Source organism: Argiope bruennichi, chromosome 4, assembly GCF_947563725.1.
Source record: "Argiope bruennichi chromosome 4, qqArgBrue1.1, whole genome shotgun sequence".
Taxonomy (NCBI): Eukaryota; Metazoa; Arthropoda; class Arachnida; order Araneae; family Araneidae; genus Argiope; species Argiope bruennichi.
The window spans coordinates 142,141,732-142,169,192 of NC_079154.1; the positions used below are offsets into that span (position 1 = coordinate 142,141,732).

The 27,461-nt window shown below is 29.1% G+C and overlaps 2 protein-coding genes across 3 annotated transcripts in view; one reads left to right on the top strand and one right to left on the bottom strand.

The window, feature by feature from the left end:
- Positions 1-11,914: 11,914 nt before the first annotated feature.
- Positions 11,915-15,585, bottom strand: LOC129966937 (40S ribosomal protein S15a). The gene is made up of 4 exons (XM_056081553.1): positions 15,430-15,585; positions 15,026-15,167; positions 14,156-14,321; positions 11,915-12,044 (listed from the first exon to the last, which is right to left on the bottom strand). The coding sequence occupies exons 2-4, from the start codon at positions 15,156-15,158 to the stop codon at positions 11,951-11,953; spliced, it is 393 nt and encodes a 130-aa protein (XP_055937528.1). The 5' UTR covers positions 15,159-15,167; positions 15,430-15,585; the 3' UTR covers positions 11,915-11,950.
- Positions 15,586-15,789: 204 nt separating this feature from the next.
- LOC129965812 (xylosyltransferase oxt-like) overlaps positions 15,790-27,461 on the top strand; it is a 37,551-nt gene continuing 25,879 nt past the window's right edge. Inside the window, exons 1-5 of one of the 2 annotated variants that reach the window (XM_056080017.1) lie at positions 15,790-16,087; positions 18,574-19,042; positions 24,698-24,994; positions 26,434-26,597; positions 26,755-26,957. In XM_056080017.1, the coding sequence (XP_055935992.1) occupies positions 15,908-16,087; positions 18,574-19,042; positions 24,698-24,994; positions 26,434-26,597; positions 26,755-26,957 (1,313 nt within the window). In that variant the 5' untranslated portion in view covers positions 15,790-15,907. The remainder of the gene's footprint in view (positions 16,088-18,573; positions 19,043-24,697; positions 24,995-26,433; positions 26,598-26,754; positions 26,958-27,461) is intronic. The other variant, XM_056080018.1, reaches the window with a different exon arrangement.

The following is a 27,461-nucleotide window of genomic DNA, read 5'->3' on the forward strand; positions in this document are numbered from 1 at the left end:
AAGCCATGTCGAGTCAGATCATAACGGGAAACGACACGTGGGTTTCACATTTTATACCCAAATCGAAGCAACTGAAGAGACACACACATACACTCTCCTGTAAGGGTCAAGGCCAAACAGACTTTGCCCCAGCGCAAGATCATGCGTCTCTGTTTTCAAATAGGCTTGGTGTTTTGTTGATTGACTTCATGCAACGTGGAACCACCATAAATGCGAAAGTCTACGGCCAAACCCTGCGAAAGCCACGCAGAGGGATTCGAAACAAAAGATGCGGCATGCTGACAGGGAGAATTCTGCTACTCCATGGCAATGCAAGGCCTAACAACGCAACTTAGATCCGAGCTTTATTGGACTCTTTTGGCTGGGAAGTTTTTGATCACCACCCTTACAACCCAGACCTTGGGCCGAGCGATTTTCATCCTTTCCGCTATCTCAAATGTCATCTCGGCGGCAGCCATACAAAGATGACGAAGACGTGAAAACGACCTTTACCTCTTGGTTATCGAAGAAGGCGACAAGTTTCTATGAAGAGGATATTTAAAATTTATTTTTAATGTATGATAAGTAATAATTTTAGTTTTCGAAAATTTTCTTCTGTTTAGTTTTTATTTTCTAACAGCCCTTATTTTAAAAGCATTCCTCGTATATAAGTATATTTTCCTCGATTTCAATTCAACTTTTATAAGTGGCTTTAAATGAGTAAATTTTGAAAAACAAATAGCAAAACATTAAGAAACATATCACTTTTAAAAGAATTAATTTTTTACATTGTTTTTTTAAAAAAAACATCGTATATTTAAAAAATTTTATTGTGATTAAAAAATTCCTGAATTTTTAACTCAATCTAAATATTTAATAATAAATTCGGACGTTTTTTGAGAAATAATAATATAAAACTGTCAAATGGTAATGGGAAATGTCATTAGAATAATGTTCCAAAATTTAAAATCTTTATATTAATTTGACTGTAAAGTCTTTATAAATAAGTAAATTTACTATTATATTTTTAAAAAAAGTCTTATAGGCATATTTATGCTAGAAAAACAAAATTAAAAGAATTTTGGAAATATCGGAAAATAAATTTTGCGAGTTAAGGTTATTTCATAATTTGACCCCAATGGGAACAAAAGAGTCATGTGTCCTTGTCACCTCTGTTTACAGAAACAGGTATAATTTGAGGCTGAATTGATCAGCGTAGGGACAAGTCGGTGGTTTTTGTTGGTTGTATTTTTTTCTGCTACGTGCTCATTGAAACGTAAGATGGCATTTCGGACTGAGATGGGGCACGAAAAAATTTGTTTTGGGGAGTGCATATCATGAAAGAAAATGGTTTTAGTTGAGAATCTGCTAACAATTAAAGAATACATTATATCAATCTTACGTAAAACTAGTCAAGGGTTATTTCTATCTAGGCTCATTTCTATCAAGTTATAAAATGTGAATAATAAACTGTGATCCTACTTTTTTTTATATTTAAAAGAACTACAAACAGAATGGCATTAAAATATTTTAAATTTATATTTTTTGATTTTAAATCGACTGATTCATCTGCAATGCACTTCCTTTTTTTTATTCTTTTCATCATATTGATATCGCAGTCTTTGTTTCCCACGCATATGGGGGATACTTGTTCCATGTTTCTTTTGTGCTTCGTCCACATCCAAAATCAAACGTTATGAAACACGTTTTTCTTATCTGTTAGGTTTTCAAGCTTCAATATCTGGCTATGGGATAGTAGCCACTAAACTTTTTACCTTCCACAATTTTTGATATTGATTTTTTCATTAAAACTTATTAATATGATTCTCTGATACTTCAAATTCTAAAGAATTGTAAGTCACATCATTCAAAAAATTGTGTTTCATTAAAATAGAATCACATTTTTCATGTTGTTCGCATTAGTAAGAACATGATTCGAGTTGTTTGTGGATCTGAGCAATTCCTGATTATATTTATATCTTGGAGAGAGGGCTTATTCGAAGCCCAATAAATGAAGGTATATACAAAGTCGATGTTTCAAATCTCTAAGCTATTTTTCAAAAAAAAAAAAAAAAAAAAAAAGTTACATCGGCGTACAAATTTTAGTAGGATAATGTTTGGCAATGAAAAGCACGACTCAAAAGAAGATGGATCTATGCAAAAAACATAGTTTGAACTTTAGAGCAAGAGACTCGTCCTTTTCAATAGGAGTTGCATTCTCTAGACACTTGGATCTGCAAAAATTTTGAAGAAGCTTCCGACCCCTGAAAATTTTAGACAACACTCCAGGGTAGTGAGAAACTGCTGCAAAAATTAAGTGCTTTTAAGTATCTTAGCCAAAGACATTAATCATGTACAAGTGTAAAAATGTACATGTACATATATGTAAACCTGCGTACTTTATAAGCATATAATTTCTGTTTTATAATAATGCTTAGTTTTTATTGAAAAATTTTAATATTTATTTCTGTACTTGAGCAATTATTGCACATCTTCTATTGTAAATTTGTAGATAAAACGATGTCTTTTTAGTTTTTCACAAAAAAAAAAAAAAAAAAAAAAAACCATGTAACAAGACCAAAAAAATTTAGTCAACTTTTATAAGATTAACAATAAAAAAATCTGCGATTTTTTTCCCCCAATATTTCTTAAAATTAACGAATTGTAGTTTATTTTGATGGATTCATTTCTGAAAATGTCAGTATTTATATAGAAGCATAGCATAATCAAACAGTTTGTAGTTGATTTTTATATATAAAACAATAAATAATGTTCGACATAACTGGAATGAAAAATGTAAATTTCCTCCTGTACTAACTTATTACTATATTTGGAAATTTTAGATGCAGTCTTATAAAGCTAAGAACTAAGCATTTCGATATGGCTACAATCATAAGATTGGCAAAGCTGCCATGAAATTGACGACAGTCCAATGTCATATTCTAAAAGAATTTCTTAGATAATTTTTTAACCCTTTCGCCGTCCTCTCCAATCTGCGAAAATTTCTCCCCAGAGGTCCTCTGTTTTTCGTCACATATTAGAACAAACAAAAACTGAAACAAGTAAAAATTTACAAAACGTTTTAAATGTATAACACTTGTAGAATGTTACGGCCGCCCTGCAGAAGTTTCACTTGAACGCGCCAGATGAGTTGCAGACGGCGAAGAGGTTAAAGAAAAGAATAGCAGTGTTCAGAAATAAAAAAAAACAAAAACACTCTTGTCACTTTATACTTCTGAAGTTAAGTAGACCTTTTTCGAACATTTTTACATTCCGAAAATTTAATAAAAACTTGCTTCTTAACCCTTTAAAGGGACATTTTTTTTTCTAGTCATATTATGTTAAAATATTTTGAGGCTTGAAATTAGAATAAGAAAAGGCATTCATTTAGCTTATTTGATAAATTTTTCATTGGAATTCTAATCAGTTTAAATTAACTCAATATCATGCAACAGTTTATATTCTGAATAATAATAAATAAATGCATTCTTACTTAAAAGCTACTGTCTGCACATGTTCAAAAACTAAAATTTCACGAGACTGGTCCAACAAATAATTTTAAAATGAATGGTGCCATTAAAATGCACACCGTGAAAGAAATCCTGATCATTGAAAACTTGCGGCTTCTTAATCTCATCATACTAGATTTTACACAATCGACTCATTACACACCAAATTAATTGCATTTCAGTGTAGTAGTACATTAAAAATCATTCTAATGAGTCGTCCAAGGAATTGCTCCAAAGCAACTTATTAAAGCGAACGAGGAAAAGATAAACTGCAAGCGTCTTTACAGCAGCTTCAATATATTTCTTTGGCGCAACAAATTCAGCCTGCTGCATTTTTGTTTTCCGTCGATAGGACCAATATGTGTATTCTTATATAAAAAGGTCTGTTAAATATACACATATAACCATAAATTTTTCAGTAACTTAAAACATTAAAATTTATTTGTTTCTGAAACATTTTTTTGGGCCTCAACAGGTATGGCACAGTACATATTTCGCACTGCCCCTTCTGGTACTATACCAGAATTTCAATAAATGGCAATGCACACTGTTGAAGAAAGACATAGCAGAAAAAAAGTCTTGAGTATTATTTTAATATGCATGGACACAACTGGATCCCTTGTCCTAATTCTTTACTTTCCTTAATATGTCTGGTAAACAAGCCTTTACAACTTTGCTTTCAAATTATCATGTCAATGTGTGGGAAAACAAAAAATGCTGTCTTTGCATTTCTCGAAAAATGTAAGCTCTTAACGAGCTTACAAATGGTTTTCAAATTTAAGAGTGCCATATACAGAGAAAGAAACCCGATGTCGACGAAAGCGCCACCTATCGATGGGGGGGATAAGGCGGTGACCAAACTAATGACGGAAGAGGCTTAAAAGGTTTGATTGACAAGCCGAATAACACCCAACAAAAAAAGAATTACTAGTCCCCAGGAGATATTGCTGTGTGAAGAGAGTGACACTCAGAAGGTCAACCGACCCACCGAACTGGCCCCAATAAAACTTTCCCTTCCTTACTCTTTTCCGAAAACCGACACTGTCTTTGTACATCACGAGAGGGGTTTAGTGGGGTTCATGACCCACCCAAACTTGTTTGGAAAAGATACTCTTTGAGTTGGATATTTTAGATTTTCTCTGCTTTCACAGAAAATCGTACCGAGGGCAGCGTGAATGTTAGAAGGACTCTTGGAACACAGAACTCAGCACTGATTAATTATTGAAGTACTTCGATTTTGGGACATTTAATTGCTCTTCATAATTCTGTTAATTAATATTAGAGAATCCTGAAATTTAGAAGGAGTAATTGAATATTTTAATATTTATAGTATTTCGTTTGACGCGACTTTATTTTTAACAAAAATTGCGTTCATTAATTTTTCAATCCAGGAGGATCGGGCAAGATCTATGTGCCTATGGAAATATAAGACCACGAACTCATCCCTAAGGTGACCATTTTTTTTTTTAACCTGAAACCAGGACAATATGAATTTTGACCAGCCACGCTCAAATTTTATAAATTTTTATCAAAAATTCACCCAACGGCCAACCTGTATACCTAAGTAAATAAAAAACTTTTAGATATCAAAAAATGTTGCGTTTATTTAAACACAAGAAATGCGAAAACTAAAATATGATTTTACAATATAAAAATAAAACATAATAAACATAACATAACATGATAAGCCAATTACCTAATATAATAACATAATAAAATATAAGGAGTTATTTAATTTAGTTTGTTTTTTTATATTTTTCTGAGGAGTGAATTGCTTTTAACAAATTTTTGTTTTTCTGTATATTTTCATAGAATTCCATACAGGTTGCATTTAAATTATTTTTGACAATCAACAAGGATTTCAAAGTTTCCCCTTTCAATTGGGTTTTCTCGCTAGTCCAGATGTTGTTTAATAAAGAAAAAAAACCGTTCGGTCGGTGCATTAGTTCTTGGCATACAGAGGCAATACTCTACCAATTTGCCAATATTATTGAACACATCATTTTCTTTAAAGGCCTTAAAAATTTGAATCCACCTATCTGATACCGAAACACAATTTTGTTTCCAATGCCCAAGTTTCTCATCTGTGCTGTAGCGCTGAATGAAACAGATTTCATCAAAGAGCTCATCTTCAATTAAATTTATTTCCGGATAATGTTGAATTAAATAGTCACTGCATACTTGAACCATTTGATGCGTAGGTTTCATGTTTAATGTAATCCAATTAAACTTCTCGATTCCCTCAAAATGGCCTTCCCATTCTTCCAGATACTGAAAACATGTGCTGTAAAATTCCACCACTTTTTCTTTGAAAATATTCGATTTAACTAAGCCGTCTTCTAGACTTTTTAAATTTTGTCGAACTTGCAGGGGCAGAAACACACTTGCTATCCTGTCATCAATTTTGGTTTTAAGGTCCTTATAAATGATATTTGTTTCCAACATAGAAATATCCTGTCCTTCTATCTTTAAAACCGTGCTATGAAAAATTGACGACACATTATGGAGAAAGAAAAGCCAAGATTCGGTTTCAGGATTCTCAAAATAATTTTTAATAATTGTCGGAGTTTTTTCATTAGACGCAAACTACGATTTTAATGCAGGAAATATTTCCAACACGCGCTCAATAGCTGGTCGTAACGCTAACTACCGCGTATCCCTGTAACCCAAAGGTTTTTAATATTCTATGTCTACAAAATTACAAAATTCTTTTAATTCACTGACGCTCACAGTATAAATGTAAAAGTAAGAGTAAATCTTGGTAATTAAAGTTTGTATATCAATTGGAAGGCAGTCCGCCGCGGTTTGTATAGAATTGTTTAAAATATGCGCTGAGCAACCAATTCCCACAAACTCCCGTCCGTCCAAAGTAGCTTTTAGCTTGGTAAAAATATTATTTTTCCCTGCTCTTCGCATGCCTCCAAAGTTAGTGTTGGTGTTGTCGGCACAAAACCCTAATATCTTGCTTTCTAAATTATGTTTTTTTAAGACCTCTACAATATATTCGGTAACTATGTCAGACGTTTCTCCTGGCAAATCCTTCAATAATTTTTACTTGTATTCCATTCTTGTATGAAAAATATCTGACAAGTAAAGGAATAAGTTTAATTTCTTTGTGATTTGAGGCGTCTGAATACATTGATATAAAACTTACGTTTCTCAAATCTTCATCCAATATTTGATTTGCATAAGGGACAAGTACATCGGTGATCATAGCTTCGCATTTGGTCCTAGAGCACGTGAATTTAGCATCAAAATATGCCTTAATAAGTTTACAGGTACAGTCCATTGATCGAAAAGATTCATTATGCATAACTGTATGATATGCCCACAAATCTTCAGCTGCAGCTATTTTCTTCTCGGCAGTTTCAAATTCTTTTTTTCTTAAAATATGATGTCATACTCGAACTTGCAATTGCTGCTGACACTGCTCGTTTGTGTTTAACTGTTTTTATGTGATTTTCAATGTCGCTTTTTCCACTATTTGCAATAGAAAACGTACTTCTACATTTTTCTACAACATACTTCACTAGGATTAATATTATTACTTTCTTTAATAAATGTATATTTTAATTTTAAATCATAATTAAATACGCACTTTCGTCGTTTTGCCGCCATGATAATAATAAGGTAGGTACATCACAGAACTTAGTACATCAGACCACCACTGGCTTGTATGACGTCGTGGCGGTCCTGCTCATGCGACACCTGACGATATCACATGGAATTATCAGGGTTGCCAGTTCTAATTTTATTATTTTTATTTTATTACTTTTTTTGTTTTAATGTTTTCTAATCTAAAACCAGTACTTTTCGTGTACTGGTTTTGTTTAATGACTAACCAGGACTTATGCCCTGAAAACCAGTACTGTAGTGGTAAAATCAGTACGAATGGTCACCTTACTCATCCCCAAAGAATGGGTTCAATCCTTTCTCTCAATAGTTTTAGTACTTACAGATAATTCTAATAAAATGTCCCTAGATTTTCTTTAAAATTTTATAAGTAAATTATTTATTTTAAAAAATATTAAATAAGCTTAAATGAGGAAGAAAACGAATAAAATTAAGGTGAATTTTTCGATTTATGAGACGTATTTGATATGACCTGGTGTTTCTGTGTAGCTGGGATGTTCCTAATTTCTGCCTGATTTTCGCAAAAAAGAGAATATCCTAAATTTTAATTAAATGACTCATTTGTACCATATTAAAAAGAAAAAATAAATATAGTTATTTTGAAAATAATGTTAGGATAAATTCTATTAATTACCTTTTCTAAAAGTGGAATATAACCAACTTAATATGATAATGTGCATAAATTGGAAGAAAAAAATAAATTGTAAAATGCATATATTAGATTAAGTTTCTCCTGGTTTTCGAAATTTTTTAAACCATTAATTGAACGATTTCTTTCTTTTCTTTTGCTTTGTTTTATTTATTTATTGGATTTTGCCAATATCACCATTCATCCGCTTAGCCAGGATTTCGTATCAGAATTCTGAAATGTTTCAATCTGAAAATTCATCTTGGCCTTGTAATAATTTTTACTTATATATATAAAAAAATAATATGAAAATAAAAAAAAGGGTTACAATTTTTTTAAAAAAAATTAAATCTAATTTCTATAGAATTCTTTTCTTAATATTTCACAATATGTATAATATGATCACCTGTATTTAACAAAGAAAAGAGTAAAGTGACCGCAAACATTTCTCTAACATGCGGAATAAGTCAAAACTGTTTCGCATTCCTGAAGGTTATCAGCCATTTTTTTTATTTGTAAGTAACTAAAATTTAAAAAAATGTTTAGCGAGATTCAATTAAAAAACTTGGTAGAAATGTTGTTTCGTTCAAAATAGAAATTATGATTACTTATATATAACCATGAATTGGAAGAAAAACAGTTGTAAAATATATTGCAACACAGATGCCAATAAACATTATTTCTTTGTCAAATAAGAAAAAGTTTTTATGAAAGTAGTGATCAACTTAGTTTAAGATAATTTTTATAATCCAGATTTATGATGATAAACTCATACTCATAAGTGTATATTGAACTTCAAATTCGACAGACATGCAACATTTACTACTAGTTTAAAAAACTGTTCCACATTTTGTGCAAGGCATCTTTCTAATTTTCAATAATCTCAACTAAAATGGGAACTTGAAAAATGAAAGTATTTAAAGTTCAACTAATGCAAAAATTTTCTCATTCAGCATTGTTTATGAGCATTACAGATAATATTCTTATCTAATATTAATTAATTTCACTAACATTGATCCTTATACATCCAATAACTTATTACATTAAGGACATTTCCTTGTTCCATTAAACAATTATTTTCTCATTATCCAAATATAAGCAATGTAGATACATGAATAGGAGGAAAGATCGATAGTAAAATATATTGGTACAGAAATACTAATATAGATTAAAAAAAAACAACAACATTACTTTGTTGTCATGTTGCTGTTGAAATTTTAATTTAATGATAACGATGCGTGAAAATTTCTCTGAAAGCTTTATTTAAGATTTCTAAAATAGCTCCCAAACCACTAATATAATTAGGAGTATTTGCATAGCTCGTAACTTGATAAATATTAGCAAAATCAGAACCAGAAACATAAAATAAAGCTATTAAATTATATTAATCGGTAACAAGAAAAAAAAACAATTTTACACGTTTTTTTTATTATTATTATTATTTTTTATAAAGATATTGCTTAGTGAACAAATGTAATAAACATACATTTCCTTTTATGAGAAAAGATTATAGCGATTTTGAAGAAAACGTATTCAGAAATATGAGAATATTCAAATATTAGTAAATACAAGAGGATATAGATTTTCTTATATCTTACCACCCTTTAAATGAATTTAATTCCTGTAATTATTTTTCTGATGAAATCAATATTACTTTTCCATTTAGAATAAAATTTACTATCATTTATTACAAAATATATAAAACATTGATAAAAAAAACGTAGGCAAAATAGCAACGAATTATATACAAAAAAGTACAGTTATAAAAGTGACCAGAGAACAAAAAGCTTCAAAAACATTCTTATTGTGCTTTCTCCTTTTTTTTTCTTTTGGACCTCTATAATAGCAGAAGATCCCGAATTTTCATTAATCTCGGATATCTGGGATCAACAAGTTCTGGCAACAAACAGTCAAAATAAAAGTAGGTCAATTTTTTCTCCATTTTTTTGATGCCAAAATATTGGATCACGAATTATTTTCTCTGTTTTTTGCCCCTTCTCCGTCCACATTGCAAATAAACAAAAGCATCTTTGTGTAATATGCAGCTGGCTCTGCACTTGAAAATAATACTTATGGTTTTTATTTACAATTGTTGTTCCATCTTTGTTTAATTTCCAGAATGGGAATTTTTTTGCTTTTATTGCCTCATCTGGAGAAATATTTTTGCAGGATGCTAAGTTTTGTCCCATTCGCTTTTTCCAATTTGCCGACGAGAACAATCTTGTCTTTTTACCTCTTCGATAATACATATTCAGTTAATTTCCCCTCAATATTTCAAACATGTGAGTAAGAAAAATAAACGATTTGCAAATTTACAGATAGATATAATCATAGACTTGAAAACAGTCTACTAAATTTGTTTACAAGGATGCAGTAGCATTCGCAGAAACAAGTATGGGTTGGGAAGACCACAGCTGTGATGGTAAACAAAATAAAAAGAAAGAAAGGAGGAAAGAAGAGAATGCTGAGGGGGAGATTTTAAGACCTAGTGAAGACCAGATAATAAATCAGATTGTAAAGGGTTTATAGTGTATTCCTCCGCGAATGGGAGGGGTTAAAGGAGCATTGGAGGGGAGTGCAAATTATTTTTCCAATTTTAGGACTATAATACTGCTTTTACACATTTTTAAAAAAAAATTAAATATTCATCGGAAAGAAGATACCAATAGTGATGTTGCTATTATGCTATTTTTATTTTATTTACGATAGAATTTTGTATAGAATTATTTAAATGTCCGAAGTTGAAGTTTTGAGACTTTTAATAAATATTTAAAAATACTTTGAGAAGTCCGAGAAAAAATTCGTTTGGCTGAAACCTGTATTTTTATTCTTTCTACTGATTGCAGTTGACTTCATAAGAAAGAAACCGCAATAGCAAACTTAATAGTCTAAAAATATTTCTCCATAGGATAACATTACGTTTGAAAATTGTAGGTGGCGTGTATACGGCACCCTTAAGCACTTTTCATGACACTATGCACATATGAAAAGTTCATTTTCATAAATGAATCTTAAAACCTACACATTAGGCAAACAGGGGTCAATATATCTTATGTAAATATTATTTTGCCATGAATAAGATGGTGGCTATATACTAATTATGTTAAAAATTCTAGTAATACATAATGGAATATGTGATCCATTATGAATTAAGGCAATCCTTCAACACAAATTTCCACAAAGGCAATAACAAAATCATGTAAAATATCACAAATTGAATGAACCATTAAAGCTTTTTTTTTTGTTCTAAAAGTGAAGAGTAAACCGATTTGCAAAGACTTGTTTCAAACAGACTAAATACACTAAAACCAGCTAGATATTTAAATAAAGCATCTCCAATATTTGGAGCAGTGCATTTTGCTAAATGGGAACATTTATCAGAAACTGAAAATCTCGCTAGAGTTGCATGAATAATAACCTAGTACAATAATATTAATTCTACCAAACGAAAATTCCCCAACAGTTGTGGTGCCTGCCTGCTCCTCCTTCCAAACTAGAAAGATTAGTGACAAAATAGTTTTCTCCTCTCATAAAAATGAAAAGATGTATATTTCACCTAATTTTCAAGGACAAACTAAAGATCAGTTACATTTCCAGGATCCTAAGTACAGTAAAATAAAAGTAAAGGTTCATGGAAACTTCTATACACTACCATAAAGGGCATCTTCATGGCAAAAAAGACATTAGAATAAGTGTTTTTAAGTGAACTCGTATAGGCAATTTTTTTCTAAATCAGGAAGAAGTGAAACATCAGACACCACAACGAAAACAGTCACATAACATTTAAGATACATTTTTTCGACCAGATTTCAAAATTATTTTCTTAGAATAAAGGCCAAATTGAATTCAACATATAAAAGAAAACAACCTGGGGCATGACAAGAAGCGTAAAAAACTCAATATGAAATGAATCAATGGAGATGACAAAAATAACACTCCTTCCTTTGCTAGTTGCATTTTATGAGTATATAAAATTGTATCACCAAATTTTTCTACATAATTGTGATCGAATTTTACAAAAAAGATACTTTAACAAAAATTATATGGTTATTTATGTATCAAAAATGACCAGGAAGTATAAAATTTAGTGATTTCAATTATATTAGAAAAATGTAGTTGAAAGAAAAAAGTTGTTTGCAACTATGAAAATAATAAGAATGCATAATTAATTTTTTCACTTTTATTTTTCAATTATATTACATCAAAAGAAGAATCCTAAAATTTTGCCCCCCAAATGTTTTCTCCTTGCTTCCTCATGGTCCATAATACCTCCAGAAGTGGTGAGCACTAGGTATCTAAAAAGAAAAAGAAGCAAACATAAATTCAGACCACTCTTTTCAAACATACAAAATACTAGTACTTAAAGTCTTCAAATTCCAACAATGTAAAAGATAAACCTGTTAACACCATGTACACAATTTACAGGACAATTACATTTCATTTCCTTGGTCAAAATGAACATATTAAATACATTCTTTTGCAGCCTTGTCTAAGAGATCAATATGTATCCACAAACTTCTCCATTTTCAACAAAAGTATGAGATGCTTCATTAAGTTTTATCTTAAAAATACCAGAGGACAAACATTTTTTGACGACAATGAAATAAAATCACTAATGAGTTAAAAAATGTTTTTATGCAAGTATCATTTAAAAAAAAATCTTTTGCATATCTAAAATTATTTCAATACATTATATTATAGTTAGTAATATTAAGAAAAAACATAATACTACTGCTACTTCATTAAGATTTCAATTTCTGGGGGGGGGGGCAACTTATCTTTGTATTGTCCTCATGTGAATAGTTGATACAGTATTGTTGGGACAATGGCTGTCCAGATGGGATAACCATTTGTCATTGTACCACTGTGGCCACTTGATTTTTCAGAAATAGGCATTACCTTCTATTGTGTGCAATAGTTGGCCTCATGTGAACCCTGATTTAGATATAAAAACCATGCAAATGTTTATAAGAAAATAATTTCATTTTAGAAATTTTTTTCAAACTTTTATATCATTCAATTTTCTAGGCAAAATCTCATCATTATATCTTACTAGTAATAAAATTTATCTGGCTTGCTACACAAGCACATTAGTTTTATATTGCAACAGAAATAGAAATTTCATTTTTCATAAAAGCAAAAAGAAATGACAATCTTTTTTCCCTTGCTGTTGTATATAATTTAACAGATATCTATTCATTATGCTTTCCACCATTTTAATGATTTTTAGATACAAATAAAAAGATGGCTATTTAAAAAAATTTCAGATACACAAATGTGGGATGTATAAAAAGTAGGATACAGACGAAAATCAGCCCGATACATTTGAAGAAATGACTTAACAAGTTCTGCAAAATACATGAAAGCAGTTTCACTGAAAATTCTTTGCATATTTGTGCAATATTACAGTACAGTTTGTTAGCTCTATTTTACATAAGCCCAAATGCTGAGGTCCTCAGTTTTATCTAGCTACTTCTCCAGGAATGGAGAAAAAGCGGATAAACAGCCAGAGCCCCGCCACGAGATTCTTATGAAGTGAAAAATGCATGCGACAAACTGTCACATGACACAAAAATTGACAGAATCTGATCAGTAGTTGGTACAAGCAATTTTTTTTCAATGGTTTTCTTTCCTATTCTAAATGTGTAAAAATAGAGCTGGGTGAATTGTAGTTGAACCCCTTTCTTCACCATTGGTGATAACACGCATGGCAACCAGCGTTCTTTCTAGTCTAGGACTCCTCCGAAAAACACGGCATCAGTTCTTGGTAGGCGATTTTTGAAAAATGCTCCAAGGAAGGGGTTAAACTACAAATACGCCTTTTATTTGTAGAAATATCACTAATAGTGCAAATTCTTCTTAAATGCAAAGACTTCATAAGAAATATTTAAAATCAATTGGAACTAATGTCAGTACCACTTTAAAATGAAATTCATAACACTGCCATGCTTTCCTTTTTCAATACCTTTTGAAAAGGGGGAAAACACAAATTCAGACAACAGAAATTAACAAATAAATTGCAACATGAATAACTATTTGAACAATAGAATAATTTAAAACTGAATTTATAAAAAGAGCATAAAATAGTTGTGTTGACTAAGTTTATGAACTGAAGCAGAATATTATAAAAAAAGCATGTATAATTATGCCTCATAAAACCCATTAAATATTTATTCTCATTTCTTCAATTAAAAATAGTTGCCTTAAGCAATCACTTTAAAACAAAGCAAGAGACTAATGTTTAATAATATGTATACCAAAATTTCTGAAATTACTGATCGTTCCAGAATTAGAATTTTTTAAAATTCATTAGCATAACTTAAGAATCAATTTTATAGATAACACTACTATAAAATTTAAACACAGTATTTTCACCTAACAGTTCAAAAATTGAAAACATCCCTACCCAAACTGTCTGGAGGGCAACAAATTCCTCATCCACTTTTCCAAATCTCTGAGCTGGACATCAAACCGTGGGCTGATGACACCACATTTGTTCAATCGTCCTGTCAGATTGACTACAATCTTTCCAGCCCTGTGGTCATCTACAATTTCGAATTCTCCAATGTAACCTGTAAAAAGTAATATAAATCTAGAAACACAGACAAATTCAGTAAAATTTATTATTAAAATAGATTTCATTTAGCCATATCTACAAAAATTAGATCCAACATAAATTAATAGTTTTTCTGCCAAGCAGCATAAAATTTCCCAAACAATGACAATTCAATCTGATTGCCATATGTGACAGCTTTATCATTCATAAAAATTCGGTCTGACATCTGAATTGTATTCTTGAAACCAACAACAAATTTCATGTATAGAACTATGAACTTGATGCAGAGCTCAAATTTTGTTGCACTTAAATACAACATATATCTAATTATTCCTGCATCTAGAATATGTTCGTACTCCCATATACAAGAAATACATACGAAAATTGATATGTTTTTAAAATTTCGATGTCAACTATATACTAATTTACATTTTTCAATTTTAAAATTATTAAATTCATTTATGCTAACAATTATAAATTTCGTTGACCAGAAAAATTTGGATACCCAACTGGAAACGGCAGAATATTAAAAATTTTGATATAAAAATAAAAACAGAAAATGCTTCAACCGAAATTAGATTCCTGCAATAGTATAATTATCGATAGGCGATAATTATACTATTAAATAAAATAAAAACGTTACAAATAATATAAATATAAAAACGTTAAATATAAATTTGAATGAAAAAAAATCTAGATAAGCAAAAGTGAAGTACATACCATGTTTCATCATGACAGTGAGAAATTTAATGATAACTTTGGAGCATGGACGTATTAAAACTTGCCTTTTGCCACGCTTTTCTGCATTATTTATAGATTTCAAAGTATCTGCTAACACATTCATTCGAACCATTTTGAATATCTGTTAAAAAAAATTCACAAACTAAGTATAAATTTAATTCTTTGCCCCATCTAGCTATGAAATTGATGGTAATCAACATATCTTCAAAAGTCCATACACTTAGCTTCTTAAGAATAAAATAAAAAATATTCAGATGCAAGACATTTGCCATGTTATACATGGTGTATATTGCAAAGCTCTAAAATTATGCGTCTGAATGGAAAAAAAGTCCAAACATTTTGACAACAGATATACTTTTTATTAGAACTATAACAGTACTTACTTAAAGTGTACAAATCTGCAATTTCTTTTTAATCAATAATACAATGGATGATCTCGGATCCTATTTTACCCCGACAAGAACGCTCGTGCTCCAAATCCTTACATCGGAAATTATTTTGTGGAATAAAAATCGAGATAGCAAGGTTGCAGTTAAGAACACTCCTGCATGATTTTCACGCATTGAGACTCGAGTTTACAATAATAAGAAATTATTCTCCAAGCAATCTAAAAAATTATTATTGAAAGAAACGTAGCAAATGAAATTTTTTAAAATTATATTCGATTTGCATGAAAAAAAATTAAGAGCTATATAATTTCTTATAGCAAACTGTAACCTGTAGAAAATCGGCATAATGTAAATTGGCATAATGTTTTGACTTTTCTCTGCAGATGTTGTTTGATTTGCTCTTAACAGCTAGTCAAATTATTAAATTAGTCTTTATATTTCATTAATAAAAAAATATTTTGCATAATGGTCGATGGCTACATATCGAGTGCTTTCAGTTTTGTTTTGCAGAACGTATCGTCTCTATTTCTTAATCTTCACTGCAATTTTGATATTTCAACTTATTTTAGCCATAAGTTTCTATAAAATTCGTTTCGATGATCGAAATGTCTTATTTAGTGGATCATCGATTGAAAGAAAAGAAAAAATCAAGGTGATTATTAACATTGTAAATATTTGCTAAATGATACGTTCATTTTTACATAAATATCATGAATCCGATTATGAGATAAAATTTAAAAAAATGTGCTTTACTATTCGCTATCTTACGATTTACACAAGTCCTTAAAATTGATTCCGGGATTTTGACTGTGTCTCATTTTCTGTGTGTTCTTCAGTAACTGCTAACTTAATTTTATTGTGTTTTATTTTAAGCGATGCATTAGTAAATTTTTATAATACTATTTGTGTGTTTAATAGAAACGGTAGTGTAATGAAACAAAATTGTGAATCATAATATTTATTTAGCTTACCTCTTCAGAATTGCTAATCGTAACAAAGGAATTTTAAATATAGAGTTTTTTAAAAATAATTTTATGCAGCTTTATGAATAAGTATTTTAAATAACATAAAGGTATACATTATATATGATAAATAGTATTTTATTCTTATAACATAGAATAAATTATACATTATATCTATAACAGAGCTATGTCTTTATATTAGTTTTATGCTTTTTATTTATGTCTTAAGTATTAAAATGTGAGGTTAAATTCTTTATTTAATTACAAATTTAAAAAAACACTCATTATTTAGATTTAAAATATTTTCTGTTCATTAAAAACATCTAGAACTGTATGCATTTTCTTAATGAACCCCATATATGTCATAAGGAACTAAGAGAGAAGATGTTTTCTCTTTGTTTACTGTATTTAAATGTTAAAGACTAATTGCCAATTATCAAATTTTAATATTGTGATCAATATGTTATGAGGTTTTGTCTGGATATGCAAATTTTTCTCTCTCCAGACGTCATAATGATGTTTACTTAAATATTAAAGATACAAACAACAAGTACTATATATTGTTTGACAATGGATTCTAAAACCCTCCGCGCTTTTGCACATGTATTAGGAGGGTTTTAATTCATCAAAATAGGGATGAGAGGGAAGTTGAGAGTAAGAAATGTTTACATTTAACATTAAAATAAAATCAGATTATTCGCTGACTGAATTAAAATAATTTTGTCAGAAACAACATGATACTCACATACACGTGAAAAAGAAATTGAACAAAAAACTATCCAATTGTGAGAAAATCAAGGTCAAAGAATGAGGAAGAATTTCGTAAATGCTCTCATCCTTCCGCGTCTCTCCCCTTAATGAGATAGAAGCATTGACAAGTGATCGTCTCAGAATGCTGAGATGAACAGTAGTCCTTGATGTGGTAGGATGGCTAGTGCCTTAAAATGCATTGCTTATATAAGCATCATTAACCTGTATTCTAACTATTATCTACTGTAGCATATGAATATACATCTAATTTTACTGTTTCTGAAGTATTAGTTCTGGGATATTGAACAATGTTAGTGTGTCCTTTGTTCAATTGCCTTAAATTTTTACTGTTATCCTTGAAGAGAGCAAAAAATATTTTAATCAATGGTTGCAATTTTCTTGCATCCGTCTACTTTTCCATTATCAACATTTGCTCTTTACATAATGCAGCTTTTCCCAAGATTCCAGAAAAAAGTAATTATATAGTATATAATGCAGCTTTATAGTAGTAGTATTTGACCGCAATGTATTTAATTAATTTGCTTTCAGTATTTGTATCAGGTGTCAAGTGATATGAGCACTGTGGATCACTATTGTAATGCACATTTGAAATTTCCCTTGAGCATATATATATATGTATTTTTATTTTTTTTTACTTGTAATAATTCTATCTATAAAGATAAACAGCAAAAAGTACTTCTAAATTTATTTAGTAATATAGATGTTTGCTTGGAAAACATTTTTATAATACTAAAAAAATTATTGAGATTAATTTCTTTTTTCTGCACTATTGATTATGCCTGAACCTAGTTTGGTTGTAATGAAAATTTGACTCTTGTATTGATAATACTATATAAATCTTACAGTTGAATCATTAAAAGCATATATTTTAGAAGATAAAGAAATATTTTATTACTCCAATTTGTTGATTGGAGTATTGATTGATTCTTTGACTATCAAAAAATACTTGAAATTCATCAAAGATAAATCCTAAACAAAATTCTCTTATTTGTGATCTTGAATTCGAAATAATTATCTGGTAAGATGTTTTGATAAATATTTACATTGTATGTCTTATTAACTTCACAGCTGAGAGAGAGAAAGTAAATGAGCATCAAATTATTAAACAACTTTTTATGAAATTTTTAATGATAGTTTTTTTTATTTAAATATTTGTTAACAGTTTATTGAGTAATTGAAACTATTTACTTAATTTACTATAAGTTAATGCATCAGTTTTAAAAAATTTAATTTTGAATTACAAAAAACATGCTTAATTTTTTTTTCTTTTTTTCTCATTATTTATTTTTTACCCTTCATAATGTAAAATATTTTTTTATTCTCACTTTTAATTATTTAGAAATTTTTGTTGAATTTTTGATAAGTATGAACAAAATTATTCAGTGGATTTTTATACTTTTTGCAGATAATAGTTGATAAAGAACATATTCGAAATTCTCAGATTGATCCTAACGCTGATAAGGAAGTTTATGACTATGCTGTTGATGATGAAGATCGACAGGCCATTGTCTGGGAGAAATTGCTCAAAGACAGCAGCAGCAGAAATATTTCTCCTAAGGACAGTGAGAAACAGAAAGCTGTGGACATTGTGGTGCCTGCTGAAAAAGACCTGAAAAATCTAAGAATTGATTTAAATGATAAAAATGTGGGTCATAGTGTAAATGGATCTCGAAAATTAGACAGGATTGATGGAACTTTGAATTTAGATGAATTGGACTTTCATCCATGGTGTAACATCACAACGAGAGAGGCTGTGACAGCTATACATCGTGCTACTACACAAGCTTGCAAATATGAAATTGCTAATATTACGTGCCTTATGCAGCAGGGTATGCTTTATCCCAAAAGATTACCTCGCTACTGTCCATTAAAAGGTAGGGTTTTTTCTTTGCCCAATCAATGTTGTGTGTAGAGTAGGCAGGAATTGTGTTACAATCTTTGATATTTATTTGTAATGTTTTTCTTATTTGCAATGAACTGCAATTTATAGATTACAGATATCTTGAAAATATTTTAATATTTACATTTGATGATGTTCTTAATGTATCGAAAATTTTGAATACTTTTCCCATAACTTTTCTAGCATTTGTTTGCCAGATGTAAATGTTTTTGTTACCTTCAAAATAGTCACTAAAATTGCTGATAATTTAAATTTACCTACAAAAAAAATCCACTCATTATATCATAGATACATTTAGACAGTCCTTATATACTTAAAAGTGAATAAGTCATTTGATCAGAATTTCAATTGGAATTCTTATTTGAATAAAATATTCACAAATAGTGATGTAATTATTTTTGGGGATAAAAAATAGCTTGTGTTATTCACTTGCAATATAGTCACTCATAAATTTGTAGGTTGATGTCAGTTTGTTCCACTGATTTCAATGTACCAAGTGGAGTAATCTTATACTAGAAAATTGGTAATAATTTCAACCTTAGCTGGTTAACTTTCTAAGAAGCCAAATCAGAATTTTCTGAATTTTTATGTCGTATTCAAAAGCAAATATTTTATTTATAAGCATATGTTTTCTAAAAATATTGTGGTTAAAATTTAAAAGGTATGATTACATTTTTTAAAAAGTTTGATTTATTCATTTTAAATGCTGATTTTTTCTTATCTTAAAACTGTTAGATGGGGAAAAAAAAGGTACTGTTCCATTAGTGGTATCTAAATCACGTTAATAGGTTGGCATTATTTTGTTTTATTTAAATTCATTGTTTTTAGCTGTGGTTAGAATTTAGCAGTTTTTGTTCCTGTTTTTTCATGTATGAGTTCATACTGAGGCAATTCAAAAATAAGTTTAAAAAAAACTTTAATTGTTTTCTAATAACATGAACAGAAGAAATTTAAATAAATTTAATACCCTATTTTTTTTTTTTTTTAATTTAGTAAGTTGGGAGCGTTAAATGCTTATAAAACTATCATTTAAATAAATATTTGATTTATACTGAAACAACCTAAAAAATTTATTAGCATATTAGATGTAGTATATAAAACTATTAGAGACTTAAAAAACAAAAAAAACATTAATCAGCATTTGACATTTTATGAATTCTGTTTTTGATAGTATCTAAAACAAATGGACTAATTCTAAAAATTCAGATTGTGAGTTACAAATTCTACTGATAGCTTTAAATAAAATATATTTTTCCTTTATATTATATTTGCATTAAAAATAAATAAAGATATTAAATTTGATTCTGTTCCATTCAACTTAAGTTTAATTAAACAAATTGTGTTTTAGTTAATGAATATGTTAAATTATGATTTGTTATTAAATGCTACTATAAAGTATTTTTTGCCATATCATGTTGATTTTAATCATTGCATATAATCAGTCTAACAAAATTTTTAGTTAAAATAATATTCACAGCGCAATGTAAAATGCTTTATAGCTCAAATTTTATAACAAGAAATTCCTAAAGGGGGTGGGGGATATGATTTTTAATGAGTAGGAAGGAAAACATATTTTGTGCTTATCTCTCGGATCCTTATTACCTAATGATGTTTCAAGGTAAGTGTGTTCAAGGAATGCATTTTTTTGTATTGAGATTTTAGGTACAGAATTTAAATCTGTATATTTCTGTGTTATATGAGGGGGAGGGAGCGATATTTTTGTTCAAGAGCATATCATTAAGAAAGGTTTTTCCTTTTTAGTTTTTCTTTTAAAAAATGTTTAAATATGAAATGTAAAGAGTATAACATGTATAAAAGTGTATATATACATTATTTCATTATTTTCTTACAAAATGCTGCACTTGTTTGTTGAAGTAATTATTGTAAGGTGAAGGTCAATTAATTGAGCCCTTGTGTTCAGATGATAAAGCTAATAGTTTATGGCTTGTTCAACACTACCATCAGAGTATAAATGTTGTCATGAAAAATTGTTTTTACTCCTGGAGAATAAATGAAAGTCAAAAGGCACTATAAATAAGGGTAGAATTTTCCAGTTTTAGGAATCCAAGAGGCTTTTATTTGCCATAAGCTTTATTAGCTTTATGTTGTGTTGAACTCCATTGGGTAATAAGATTGGCCTTTTGTAATGAACATCTTCATTAATTTTTCTCAAGGTGCACAGAAAGGAAACTGCATCAGCTGATATATTCTGAGGAGCTTATGTTAACAAAAGCATTTCATACATGTTTCATAATATGGTTGAAATACTCTTTCCATTGCTTTGTATTTGCTTGTTTATCTTATGAATTTTTTTTGAGACAAGGAACTAGGATGTTGATTAAGTTTCACTGTCATGACCGCAATGAAATACTGATGTTTCATTTTAAATAATGATTCTGAAAAAAATATTGTCATCATTTTTTATTAACATTAAAGAACATCAAGTAAGTTACATGCATTTTATTGTCAATTTCTTTTAATTGGCTAGGAACATATCTACTTCTAATCGTCTGGTAGCCTAAACATTGTTGAACAGCATTTCAAACTATATTGCATACAAAAAAATGGTACAGTTTGAGACAAGTTCAAATTACGTTGATTCAATGTCATCAATGTTACTTGCTAAAATCGAAGCTCATTCCGTTCTTTCCTCATGCTTCCATCTTGAAAATAATAATACTGTTTCCATGCCCGCCACTAAATTTTAATACCAGTGCCATAAATTGTATAATTTACAATGTGTAGTGTCATAAAAATTTCACTTTGCTTACAAAATATGAATTACTGCATACACTTTTTCATGGAACTTAGTTCAATATTCCATGCAATTATGGCATCATTTAAAATAGATGCCAAATGCTTGCATATAGATTGTTCTTGTAAGAAAAGTAGTATTGAAATGTTAAGTCCCATGTGGTTCATACTCATCATTAGTTGATGTTATACCATAAAATGTATTTCTTACAGCAGGTTGCCAGCATATTGAAAAGTCCTTAAATTTGAAAACCATTTTTAAATATCTTGTAATTTGAATCTAAATGTGCTTAATTTTAATTTAACAAATAGGTCCTTAAAAAATCTTAGTCTTCTAGAGAAGGAAAATAGACTTTTCTCCCCCTCACCCCAAGCATTGAATATGATAAATTGAAAGCTTTTCTTATTGAATATATCAAAAAAGAAAACTGATTAAAGGGAATTAATCTAGAGTGATGTAGATTCAGGAGTGTCAGCATATATTAAGATGATGCTTTACGACATTTTTTTTCCCTCCATTTTTCTTCAATAAGCTTGAAATACTGGAATGATTATTTTGACAGTACAGAATGTCATCTTTACCAGACTATTTACAAATAAAAAAATGTTAAAATAATAAAAATTATTCAAATACTAAAAATGCTTCAAAATACTTTTGTTTTATTCTTCATGGCTTGTTAATAAGAATGGCATTAAAGACACTGTTCAATGAGGATTATGATCTGTTTAACATGTAAGAATTTTAGAACACATGCAATATATTTAAATTAAATAATTACATATAGATAATACATTATTGCATCCATCCCCAAATATCTAATGGTGTGTTTCATATTACAAAAAAAAAAAAAGGGAGGGGCTTTCAAATTATAATAAATATGGTATTATAAAATAAACATAATCACAAATGGGCAAACTTGTTATCTTGTATTGGAAAAGTACAATAAGACTGTTCATTGTTGTTGTTATTGCTTATCCTCCTTGGATTAAACACCAATTCAAATCAAAACCAAGAGATCGGGGATAGAGAGGTGCAGTAGTTTCTGAAGGTAAAGATTTCTGACCATCCGAGGGCAGAAGTCTGACTTTAGCTTATATGAAGATGACACTCACTTGCACAACCCCTTTTTACAGGGGGGCTCTTTGACACATCTCACAGATAGGGTAAAGTACAACCATGTCCAAACCAGGACTCGAACACGTGAAGCCCATATCACAGGGAAGAGACCCTAGCCTAGGCTAGGATGCTGGCCAGATTGCTCATAGTGGTAGTATGTCTTAATGATAATAATGCAGCAGATTTAGGTTTTTTAATATGTTATGTCAAGCCTTTTTTCTATGCAAAGAACACCTAATTTTCTTTACATAATACTATAAATTTCAAGGATTATGAGGCTTTGAAGCTTTTCCTGAGCCATTGTGATTTGGCTATAATTTTTAACAGTATAAAATAACTAAAACTTCTTTCATGGATGCATATTGACATTGGTACAGTGCATGCAATTTTTACCACTCTATTCATTATTTAAATGCATCAGTAATTCAAGAAATATACTGTTGTAATTATAATATTTTCTATTCAGATGATAAATAAAAAAATTTTGGTCATGTTATGATTCTACGTTAATGTTTACATTTTCAGAAATTATGTATGCTTCTAAATTGACTGGTAATTTATTAATTTTAAGAAATATTAAAAAAGGTCACTGATTTTTATTGTTAATCTTAGGATGGTTGACAAATTTTTAGATAATGACCATTTGTTTATATTTTATTTTATTAAATTTTCAAATTAAAAGGACATCTTTTATTTTACTGTAGAAAATATTAAGGAAATGCAGAACAAATATTAAAATTTTTAAAAATACCTATTTAAAATTTAGTATTTTTAAATTTTTTAATAAAACTGTATATTATTATAAAACAAGGAAACCTTGTGCTTAAAAAGTATGTGTGAGCAATGTAAACATGCATATACAAATGTCCTTATTATTAATTTATTTTTGGCTAAGGTACTTAATTTTTACACTAATTTCTCTCTACACAATTGTGTAAATTAAAAGATCTTATTTTTTATGTATGTTTATATTTTAATAAATCTTTTTAAGCAATTCTTAAATCATTTTGAATTAAAAATAAAATTGTGCACTTATGTTTTAAATCCAATTTACTCTAAAATTACAGTTTAATTATCTTTATTAAGTTTTGTGGATTAATTAATATATAGCTTTGAAATGAAATAAGTCTCAAAGCCTCACTAGTTATTCCTATAATTGTGTGCAGTCTGAGAGCAAATAAAAGAAAAGTGTTAAACATCGCATCCACACTTTTTCAGTATGTCTTCCAAATCGTCATATTTGAGTAAAAATCATGTTTTTATAGTTAGAAATCTATACTTATGTATTGAAAATGTAATATTTCCACAGATATGATCTTAAAATAAATCAACCCAATACAATTTTTTCTACAGCAATGATAAAAATTTATTGTTTTGATTATTTTTAAGATAATTTCAAGGGAAAGATTCTTGAGTTTAAAAAAAATTAAGATGCATTATTTTATTATTTCTAGACCTCACTATAAAATCATTGTTTATTTAATTCCTGTTTCATTTTGTTTGCAATAAAAAAACGTTTGTTGTACTATCTGCCACTACTCAAAAGTTATTTTAGTAGTGACAAATTAACTAAATTCATTCTGCTCTAATAATAATCTAATTTAAAGTTAGGATCTTTATGAAAGTCAACATCTAGATTATCTTAACTCCTTTATTTTATATCACTTCACTTTGTGCAGGCTTATTTTAATTTTATTTTATGTTTTCTTGTATGCTTTTTAATTTTTTTTTTTATTTCCATTTGTTTTGCTTGTGCAGGAGAGGAATTAAACCCTTATATTGGATGTTTTAAAGACCGTGCTCAGAAGCGACTTTTATCCAATATTTCTAAGAAACTTGTTGATAACTCTCCTACTCGATGCATTGATATGTGCTTGCAATCTGGTTACCAATATGCTGGAGTACAGTACAGTAAGGAATGCTTTTGTGGCAAAGAAAGACCTCACGAGGACTTAAAATTAAATGAAGATCAGTGTAATATGGGTTGCCCTCTGAGCCTGCATGAAAAATGTGGGGGATATTTTACTATGAATGTTTACCATACTGGGTTACCAAGTGAGGATGTATTTTTAATTTTATGTTTTTTTATATTTTTATTTTATTTTTTGTTGTTGTTTTTACCCCATTTTTTTTCCTCCCCCCCCCTTTTTTTTTCTCGTTTTTATTTTGTTTAACATCATTTTGAGGAATATATATTTCATTTCTCATTTTACAGACCATAAGGAAACTAATAGATTTTGTTATTAAATAAAAATATTTATCATAATTTTCTTTTGTAAGAAAAATTATTTATATACCAGTGTAATCCTAAATCCACCCTGTTTCTTTTTGAAAAACAAATAATTTTTTAAACCTGATTTTATTATGAGATATTTTACATTTATTATTATTGCTTTGTAAATACTTGCTGTATGAATTATCTTTTAAGTTTGTGCAAGGAAACATGATTTTGTTTTCTTGAAAGTCTTCATTTTAACTGCATATTTTATATCTGTTCTTTTAATAAATTTAAGTAATTTAAAGCTAACAGTTCTTGAAAAAAAATTTCAGTCAGAAAATAAAGTATAGGAAAAATATTCTTGTAATATTGTTTATAAAGGAAATCTCAAAATTTACACAAGATTTTAATTAATGTAGAAAAGTGTTGGCAACCCTATATAAAAAAAAAAAAAACATCCGACAGCTGATAGCTTAGGTTGGTAAAAATGGAGCATTACATGATAGATTAATGTGTTAATGCAAAATTTGAATTAAGTAGAAAGTACAATTTTTTCCTTTAAATTGTTAAATTTTTATTGAATTGTAAAGTTTACAGGCTAGAGTTATGTATGGAATAACAGATTGGGCAAATGGCCTTCATGGCTTTGCTTTCACACACACACACTTTTTTGTTGAAATTTTTCATGATCATTTTGCCTAAATGTGGCTGAATTTTGTTGATGCAGCATTGAATTTCCTCCTTCAATGCACATATGCTTGTGGATTTGATGGCATAGACCTTTGATATCAAATAACCCCATAAAAAAGAAATTCAATGGTGTTAAATCACAGGGTCTAGAGATTCAATTCTCAAATTTTCAAACTGTGTCTGCCAGACTTTCATTATTTTTGAAATATCATTAAACAATAAAAACACTTATTCTATCCTGTAATGCTCCATTTTTACTAATCCTAAACTATCAATTGTCAAATGGTTTTTTTTTTAAAAATAGGGTTGTCAATGCTTTATTGCACAAATGGTGGCAAATTCAAATCTTGTGTGAATTTTGGGATATCCTTTATTATTGTTATTATGTTACAACAATTTATTTTCTTAACATATGAAATATTAATGTTATGTTAAAAGGAAAGACATTCTTTTTATCAATATTTATGCTTGGTTACAGCTACATTTAATCTATCTGAAAAATAATGAGTTTTGTTTTTTATGTGCTCTTATGATTATGATCAGCTTAATCGAGCATTTTCTTATTACTGAATTCTCTACATCCCAGAAATGGTGAAACTTGATCCGAAACCTGCTATGCAAGTCTCGGAGACTGATACAATTGGTGTTGTTTTTCTTCTCACTGTTAATGGCCGTGCCGTCCGTCAAGTTTATCGCCTTATCAATTCATTGTTTAGTGAAAGACATTATTTCTACATTCATGTTGATTCAGTAAGTATTACATGGAATAATAATTTTTAAAGATATTATATTGATGCATAATTTAAAGTAGTAATATTTTTCTAAATTCTATTTATTTATGTTAAAATTTACATTCCTTTGACATAAATTAATTTTTTAACTTTTTTTTTTTTTTTTTTTTTTACAGAGACAAGATTATCTTTATCGTGAACTCAAACTTTTAGAAAAGCATTTTCCTAATATACGTTTGTCTGATGTCCGTCTCTCTACAATTTGGGGTGGAGCTAGTCTACTGCAAATGCTGTTAAGTTGTATTTCAGAACTTTTACTATTGAAAAATTGGAATTGGGAATATGTTATTAATCTTAGTGAAAGTGATTTCCCTATTAAGTAAGTGAAAAAATATGAGTTCTAATTGATTAAACTTTTTATTGTTGGTTTAAAGAGTTCTAATTAGTGCATTTTATGAATAAATTAACTTTTTTTTTTTGTCTAAAACTCAGTTTTATTTCAAATATAAACCATTAGATAAGGATCTCTATCCTTTTCTGAATCCATCTTATGTTGGCATATCTGGGAAAGGACTTTTTTTTTTCAATGTAAGGTCATACATTTATGTTAACCTTTAAGCTTCGGGAGCCCAAATTCAGAAAAGTTACTTTGAATACGAGCATTCATTGAGAAAAGCTAGAAGATGCTTTCCCCTTCTTTTAAAGGTGATTGTTGGAAATAGCCTTTCCAATTTCGAGCACCCTTAATAGTAATTGGTCATCTGTCCTCTCCGTCGCAACCAAGTTGCTTTTTCGCAGTTTACCACATCTGAACCCTAGAAAAATCTTTTTATTGCAGTTTTTTTTTTTTTAACATTAGTTTACTAATTCTGTAGGAGAAAGT